Genomic DNA, 8,701 nt, shown 5'->3' with positions numbered 1-8,701 from the left:
CGCCTGGCGCGGTCCTAGCCTCCGGGGCTGGAGAGGGGCCAGCCCCACCCGCTGGACCCGGCGCTGCTGCATCTTCAGGTCCACGCCCACCAGGATGTTTTACATATTTTAATTAAAGTGCCGCCGGGCTGGCTCTAGTCCGAGCTGCAGGGCGGCAGTGGCCTGAGACACGGAGTCCGGCGCGTGCTCTGGGTTTGGCTCCCGCCCCTGGGGGCGGCGCCCCTGGGGCTCCAAGAGGGGAGGCAGGCAGTGGGCAGGTGGCCGGCGCACCCAGGGGTGGCCAGGGCAAGGCTCGGGGATGGGGGGAGTCTGGGGAGGAAAGCGCCGCGGACAGTTATCGCGGCCCAGCTGGCTGGTGGGCTGTGGCGGGCGATTCTTGCACACGGCGCCGTGGACCCACTCCTTATCAGTGTCAAATTATGACAAATGGCGACGGGTAAAAGTTGCTGGGTGGCAGCTGCCGCCTCTCCGAGAGGAGCAGGTATTTTTAGCGCTGCGCCTTGGGGCTCTGGCTCTGGGTTAATTAATCATGGTGAACAGCACTGAATCTGGTTCCTGATCTTGGTCCCACCCTCGTCCCAGCCTTGTCCCCATTGCCCAGACTGGAATACCAGCCGCAAGGTAGCAGTCATGCACGGCCAGAGGAGCCCCTGACAGCCTCCCAGGGCCCTGGGGACACCTTCCCGTGTCTGCACCTGGCTGGGGCCCTGTACTTCCCAGCAGGACTGTGCCTGGGTCCAGCGGTGCCCACCCCTGGAAACCCTCACACATGCTGCTCCGGAGCCCCCCGCCACACCGGTCACATCTGATCCTCAGGGCTGGAGCCTGCATCTTGCGGGTTTGATACCCCGCTTTGTCCTCCCGTTTTTCTGAGATGCTGCCGAAATAGACCAGGGGCAGGGAAACCCTACCGACGCTGGCCCTGGGAGGTCTGGCCAGGAGATGTCAGAGTCCCTTCCTCTTGACGCTGCGAAGGGGACCAATAGATTTGCCCCCTTTCTGAGGGTTTGCGGAAGGAAGTTCTGAGGCAAGCCCAGGTCTGTATTGTAAAGCTTCTAGGAGGATAGCACCCAGAGCATGTCACATTGAGTCGGCCCTGCTGAGGGCGCCCCGAGGGTTCAGGGGCTCCCGGGCCTGGGGTCTTCTGCTGACAGAGCAAGCGTTTGCTCCCGACCTCCGCCGAGGCTCGCATGGAAACACGGTCCTCCCCGCCAGCTCTGCGTGCAGAGAGATGAACTGAGACCTCATGAAAAAGCACCAGGGAAGTTGAACGAATGCTGTCCTTCCTTAACCCTTACTACTTTTCTTTCACAGCACTCGTTATGACTTCTAACCATTCCCTGTGGGAGACAAAGAAGCAGAGCATCCGAGTCAGAGAGAAAGACAGACAAACAGAAAAACACTCAGGCCAGAAGACAGACACATACTTCCTGTCACTGAGTCAAGAAATATGTTTTGAGAACCTGCTATGTGCCTGACCTGCACACACGCCCCCTAATTAATGCACCAGGAGACCACAGCCTGTTACATCATCTCCCCAGGCCCCCATCTGGGTCTTGTTGCTGTTATTGTTCAGTCATTCGACTCTTTGGGACCCCATTGACTGCAGCTCGCCAGGTTTCCCTGTCCTTCACCATCTCCTGGAGCTTGCTCAAACTCATGTCCATTGAGTCGGTGATGCCATCCAACTATCACATCCTCTGTCGTCCCCTTCTCCTCCCGCCTTCAGTCTTTCCCAGCATCAGGATCTTTTCCAACAAGTCAACTCCTCGAATCAGGTGGCCAAAGTACTTCAGCTTCAGCATCAGTCCTTCCAATGAATATTCAGGGTTGATTCCCTCTAGGATGGGCTGGTTTGATTTCCTTGAAGTCCAAGGGACTCTCAAGAGTCTTCTCCAGCTGGAGCTCAAATCAGTCCATCCTAAAGGAAATCAACTCTGAATATTCATTGGAAAAACTGATGCTGAAGCTGAAGCTCCAGTACTTTGACCACCTGATGCAAAGAGCCGACTCATTAGAAAACACCCTTATGCTGGGAAAAGACCGAAGGTGGGAGAAGAGGGTGACAGAGGGTGAGATGGTTGGATGGCATCACCAACTCTATGGACATGAGTCTGTGTAATCTCCGGGAGTTGGTGATGGACAGGGAGGCCTGGCGTGCTGCAGTCCATGGGGTCGCAGAGTCGGACACGACTGAGCAACAACCACCAGCACTGCAGTTTGAAGGCATCAGTTCTTCGGCGCTCAGCCTTTTTTATTGTCCAGCTCTCACATCCATACATGACTACTGGAAAAACAGCTCTGACTATACAGACCTTTGTAGACAAAGTAGTGTCTCTGCTTTTCAGTGATGTCTCTGGGTCTCAGGTAGCAAATAAGAGAGGTGCTGTTTCTGCTCAGGCCAGTAGGTGTCATCATGTCAGAGCTAAAACCAGGGGCGCTGCAGGGTTTGACGGACATCTCGGAGCAGAAATTCTGTTTCATCTCGTTTCTGAGAGCCATTACGTGCAGCTGCAGCAGGCGGGGCACACAGTGATAGGTGTGCGGCCTCTGTCCTCCTGTGATTTACTGCACCGTCAGGGGCCTGGAGGGACAAGCTCACAGAATGAGCGGGGGTCTGCAACAGGCTGGAAAAGTTTAAGGGAAGGACCGTGTGGGTCTTAGCGCATCAGAGACTTCACATTACATCAGAGGGAACAGGTTCAGAGAGGAGGGCTGCCTGACCTATGCTCACACCGCAAGTCCAGACTCCAGGTCGCCTGGCTCCTAGAGCAGGGCCCTTTCTTCTATACATTGTGTATCAATAACTGGTGCTGCCCGATCTTGAGACTCAAAATTCCACCTTAGTTTAGCCATGAACCTCCCTACACAGTGCCGCCTCTGATACCTACTGCCAGACTCTCTCGATGGATCCATCTTCCTCCTGGAGAAGGCCCATGCCCTCCTCACAGGTCCTGTGGTACAGGAGTTGTCTCACTCGCACACACTCATGAAGGATCCCTGTATGCATCTCTTTCAAAAGACATCATGCAGGTAACTCGGAACCAGTCTCGTCAGCAACAGCTATAAATCAGAAATCAGCAACAACTATAAATTAAAGTTTTTTGTTTTGTTTTTTTCCTCGCAGAGAGCACCCCCTCACCCCCACTAACCTGCACACCACTGAATTAGTATCCCCACTTTATAGATGAGGAAACTGAGGCCTAGGGAGATGAGTCAACACACAAAGATATGCAGCTTACTGTAGGTGGCAGAGTTGAGACCGCCAACCCAGGGGATGTGATGCTGGAGCATGTAGAGATGGCAGTGCCAATAGAGCTCAGAGTCACTTGGACGTGGAGGGGTGCGGGTTTCTCAAGTGGGCCCTGATGAGGGGGCTGCCCTGGGCTAGTCTCATCAGCCTGACGGCAACACTGGAACAGGAACCATTTTGGGTGAAACGATCTTAGTCCAGCTTTGGGTGGGCTGAATTTGACGCAGGCTGTTGGAAAGAAGGAGAGGCCAGGTGAGAAGTCTGGGCAAGAGACTGAGGTCTGCAAGACGGAGGGTTCTTCTTGACCAAACCAGTGTCCTTTCTTACAATCGACGGGTCAGAAGTGGGAGGTTCACCCGTCTATATGTTTTTCCTCATCTTTGTCTGCATTCAGGCAGGATCTGGCAGGGCAGGGACGGGGGGCCATGCGCCCTGGCTCCCACACATTCCCTGGTCCAGGTACACAGTGGGGGCACAAAAGGGCCTTGCTGAGTGAATGAATGAGTGATCAATTTTATCCTGAATCAGCTCTGCTGAGGACCACCCATCAAAACCTGAGTATACCTCGAAGATTATTGAGAATTCTGCCATCACTATAGGAGTATGGACTTGGAATCAGAAATTATTTTTCTAGAGGTTATATTAAGTGAAGTAAATCAGAGGACAGGTATCACATGATATCACTTCTATGTGGAATTTAAGGACTTCCCTCAGACGGTAAAGAATCTACCTGAAATGCAAGAGACTCAGATTCGATCCTTAGGCTGGGAAGATCCCCTGGAGAAGGGAATGGCAACCCATCCCAGTATTCTTGCCTAGAGAATTCTAGGGACAGAGGAGGCTCGGTGGGCTACAACCCATCGAGTCACAAAGAGTAGGGCACAATTGACTGACTAACATACACACACATATGTGGAATCTAAAAAAGGACACAAATGACCTTATTTACAGAACGGTAATAGAGTCACAGACATAGAAAACAAACACGGTTAGCACAGGCGATGGTGGGGAAGGAGGAGATAAATTAAGAGCTTGGGATTAATACATATATACTATAATATATAAAATAGGAAAACAGTAAGGACCTACTGAACAGCACAAGGAACCACGTTCAAGATCTCATAATAATCTATTATAATGGAAAAGAATCTGAAAAAAATGTGTAGCTGAGTCACTTTGCTGCACACCTGAAACTAACATAATATAAAATAATCATACTTCCATTAAAAAACTTTCTTTCTTCTTTTTTTTTTTTTTTTTAGCATTTTAGGGCTAGAAGTGAGATTAAATCTCATCTCTTACAAAGTCCTTGCTTCACTAGTGAAGCACAGAGACCCTTATGAGACCACCCAGGTCCCTTGCTGTGTAGGAGAGTACCCGCCTGGCCTTCCTCCAATCAGCTTACTTTACTGCCCCGGGCCTCTGTGTGTCCCAGGACAAGACAAGAACAGACGGAGCTCCGGTTCCGGAAGGGCAATGAGTTGATGAAGATCCGTATCTCCGGGGGCACAACTAAATACTTTTTGGGTAGATGAGCAAAGCCCAGGATAACCAAGCCAGGAGGCTACAATATGCAAATGAGTGGATTGCGGCGTTCCTCCTGATTGGCTGGAGGGGCCCTTATGTCACAATAGGTGGGGTTTCTCCATTCCAAAAGATTGTGTCTCCGGCCAAAAGAAAAAAAGAAAAAAAAAAAAAAAAAATCACTGACCTGGCTAGACCCTAGCTCCCTCCCTTTGTCCAGACGGAGGCGGCACCATGGAGCCCCTCTATCAGTCCGGGTCCATTCTGATGAAGGTGAACACCTTACACGGGAAGAAGATGGTGGAGAGCGGCCTCCAGTCTGGGGATTTCTCTCTGCCCCCGTCTTGGTCCTCCGGCCTCCTGCCGCCGGCCGATCTCGAGCTCCTGCAGCAGAAGGTGGCCGGGATGCAGCGCGAGCTGGAGGACTTCAAGAAGGAGGCGCTCAGAGCCATCCGCTACCTGGAAGACGCCTTCTGCGAGATGAACGGGGCCCTGGTGCAGCAGGGGGAGCAGGCGGCCCGCGTGAAGCAGCGGCTGCGGGAGGAGGAGGACCGGGGCGTCGTGCGGAACAAGGTCCTCACCTTCCTGCTGCCCCGGGAGAAGCAGCTCCGGGAGCACTGCAAGCGGCTAGAGTTCCTGCTGCTGGGCCGGGGCCGCGACCCGCAGAGCATCCCCGGGAAGATCCAGGCCAACTGAGGCCCTTTCCGCGACGAGCCGCCGAGCAGCCCAGTGGCAGATGCTTTTAGCTAGAAGGACACATCCCGAGTCCTGGTCCGTTTGCTCCCCTCCCTCACCCCCTCTCTGCGGCTTTCCTTCTGCCTAAATAACACCTTGCTGAGAGGCGAAAAGATCCGTTATGTTCTTTCAGTGAAGCTCTGTCTATCCAGCAGCACCCAAGAAAGAGGCGCCCCAACTCTAAGTCGTTGGAAGACACCTGTAACTTCTCCCCTTTAACGGTTTTCCTCTTTGTAATGGTACTATTGCTCAAATGTATAACATGTTTTCTTTTTAACCTTCTTAAACTGACTCTGTGGAATAGATGTAACTTCTTTTAATGACTGCAGGCTCCGTGGCTTGTTACTTCACCCACTGTCTGCTGAGAGTGCTAGATTGTCCGCTGAGCACGAAGTGGCCTCAGGTTACTTCTGTGGTTCTTATCCTCACCTAGCTGGCTTTCCCGCCTGCTTTCACGGTCAGGCCATCCTTTATCCCTTTGCAGCCTTGCCCACCTCTGCTTCCTCTCCCTTTGGTCTGCAGCTGGGCCTGCGGGATCCACAAAGGGAGTTGGGCTCCGAAGGAAATGGCGGCCCACTCCAGTATTCCCGCCTGGAGAATCTCATGGACGGAGGAGCCTGGTAGGCTCCAGTCCATGGGGTCAAAAAGAGTCGGACACAACTGAGCGACTTCACTTTCACTTCACTTAAGCTGAAGTCAGATGAGCTTAGCACGTGGATGAGGCAACACCTGGAAGGTGGGGCTATAAAGCCATGAAGCTGATTTTCACATCTGACCTGTGGAGCTGGAATTGCTATGAAGCCCCCTGTTCATCAGGAGATAAACCCTGATACACAACAGCCCACTTACTCTGACAGAGTAGTAGTGTTAGTTGCTCAGTCGTGTCTGACTCTTTGCGACCCTGTAAACTGTAGCCCACCGAACTCCTCTGACTCTGGGATTCTCCAGGCAAGAATACTGGAGTGGGTTGCTATTCCCTTCTCCAGAGGGTCTTCTTGACCCAGGGACTGAATCTGGGTCTCTTGCTTTGTAGGCAGATTCTTTACCATCTGAGATACAGGGAAGTACATACTCCTGTAGGCCCCGTTAGAAGCAAGTGGTATTGCCCTAATTGTGCAGGGTGGGAAGCTGACCCCAGGAAGGTAAGTCCTTCTCCTGAGGGCTCCAGCCTTGAAAGTTCAAGGTCACTTGAGCTCATCTGCTGTCCTGCTGCCCCCTGCACCCCCCACCCCTGGGAATCGTATCAGGCTGTCATGGACCTGTTCTTCTGGAGGGTTGAGATTGTCACGTCGGCCCTTTGGGTGCTCCTTCGCTGTCACTGTGACTTTTTTTTTCAATAAGGCTTTCTGTTTCATCCAGTCATATTTTCTCTCTGGTCCCCCAAAACTGGGCCATGTGGAGGGACTCTCCCCTAAAGAGCAGAAGGGAGTGCCTGACGGCCAGGTCAGCCCTTGAGCAGAGTGGGCCTGTCCTTCCAGCTCAAAACCTGCAGACCGGGCCGTGTCCACTGACCGTCCAGTTCAGCTCCGGCCTCCCTCCTTTCTTCCATAGAATCTCTGCAAACAAGGTTTGAAGATTTGCAAGACCCAGGCTGAACTTCAGAAAAGGACCCCGTGCCCAATCCATTCTTCATGGTGACATCATCTATCAACCATGTACCCTGCAGGGCTGCAACCCTGTACTAACTTCCGTTTCCACTTTGGAAAGTGTCCCTGAAGTGGTAACAATAATGTTAAAACCAGTAAGATTACTGCCTGTGCTGCTAATTTATAGTTACCAGGAATATGATATAGTCAGGGCACCAGGCTTGGCCCTTTGAAGGCGGGTACTAGTATAACCTTCACCTTAGGATTTTGAGAAAACCAAAGCTCAGAGAGGCCCAGTAACTTGCCCAAGGCCACACAGCTGATAATTGATAGAGTTAAAATTTGAACCTAGGAATGTCTAATGCCAGAGGCTGTGCTTTTCACCACTATGTATTATTTTTGGAGTCTACATGCTTCTTGAATAGATAAAATATGAGTGTACTGAAATTGGTGAGGAGAGGAAAGATTAAAAGGTTTTGGCAGTGGGGTGTGGGGGGATCCTGTGCCCTTCGGCCTTGTAGGGGATGTGCATGTGTGAGCGTGTGTGTTTACAAATGTGTTTGAGAAGGAGAACTTGACTGGACAACCTTAAGAGATTTAAACAATCAACTGCCCTGTGCAGAGGAAAGTGGATCTAACGTAACTCCTGTGGAAAAGGGGCTGAGGCTCCTGCACGTTCAGCTTGTAATCGGCCTGCTCAGAAATGACAGTGATCACGGGAATCCTAAGACGTGGCGAGGGGCTGCCCATGACTGGTGCCCGCTTGACCACACCTGGGAGGGTCTGTGCTTAGTTCTGGCTCAGTGTTCCAGAGGATCCTAGACAGCCTGGAGGGCCACCTCAGGAGATCCTGAGGAGTGGGCATGATTGAAAGACCTGGGGACCTTGGCTGATGAGGTTCGAGGGGACACCTGATCACGCCCTTCCAAACACAGGAAGGCCTGACTGTATCCGGGGCTTGAGGGGCTGTGAAATGTCACCTCTCTGTCTCTGCCTCCATTAGGAACAAGTTGACGGGTAGACCCAGGAGCCAGGCAAATGGAGATCGCCTTTATTGCTGATAAAGCTGCTCAAGAAGGCGGTTTACATATGTGAAATAGATTGCCAGTCCAGCTTCGATGCATGAGACAGGGCACTCAGGGCCGGGGCACTGGGACGACCCTGAGGGATGGGTGGGAGAGGGGCTCAGGATGGGGGACACATGTACACTCATGGCTGATTCATGTCAATGTGTGGCAAAAACCACTACAATACTGTAAAGCAATTAGTCTCCAATTAAAATAAATAAATCAATAAAAAAGAAGGTGGTTTAGACCCTGTGAGCCAGGGGAGCTGGCGGAGACCTTAGCCCTGACCTGACGCGGTCCCCAGGCACAGGTGTACGCAGATGTGGACATCTTCCTACTTCCGTAAACCGGACAGTGCGGCTTCTCTACAGACGAATGACTCAAGAGAGGAAGGGGAGAGCTATGCAGGAGCTGACCTTTCTCCCAAATCCTCCAACTCGGAAAGTTGCTTTGCATTCCTGGGGAGAGGTGTGGCTGAAGGGAAGAGCGCCAAGAACACTGCTAGCGGGGAGCTCCCTCCATAGCAAAAGAGGAGT

General features: G+C 52.2%; 1 protein-coding gene and 1 long non-coding RNA gene across 3 annotated transcripts; one reads left to right on the top strand and one right to left on the bottom strand.

Annotated features, from left to right (window-relative positions):
* Positions 1–276: 276 nt before the first annotated feature.
* LOC110143105 (uncharacterized) lies at positions 277–4,818 on the bottom strand. 2 transcript variants are annotated; one of them, XR_002315495.2, is made up of 5 exons: positions 4,659–4,818; positions 3,243–3,481; positions 2,892–3,063; positions 2,316–2,627; positions 277–1,340 (listed from the first exon to the last, which is right to left on the bottom strand). It is a non-coding gene; the product is annotated as an uncharacterized lncRNA (long non-coding RNA). The 2 variants fall into 2 exon arrangements; XR_002315494.2 differs by having other exon boundaries at positions 278–1,340; positions 2,316–2,584.
* An 84-nt stretch (positions 4,819–4,902) lies between these two features.
* CCDC182 (coiled-coil domain containing 182) lies at positions 4,903–6,076 on the top strand. Its single transcript, XM_020902657.2, has one exon. The coding sequence runs from the start codon at positions 5,012–5,014 to the stop codon at positions 5,471–5,473; it is 462 nt and encodes a 153-aa protein (XP_020758316.2). The 5' UTR covers positions 4,903–5,011; the 3' UTR covers positions 5,474–6,076.
* Positions 6,077–8,701: the final 2,625 nt, after the last annotated feature.

This window comes from Odocoileus virginianus, chromosome 17 (assembly GCF_023699985.2).
Source record: "Odocoileus virginianus isolate 20LAN1187 ecotype Illinois chromosome 17, Ovbor_1.2, whole genome shotgun sequence".
Lineage (NCBI taxonomy): Eukaryota > Metazoa > Chordata > Mammalia > Artiodactyla > Cervidae > Odocoileus > Odocoileus virginianus.
Note: the sequence above shows the minus strand (reverse complement) of the source record. Positions and strands in the feature narration are given on the sequence as shown.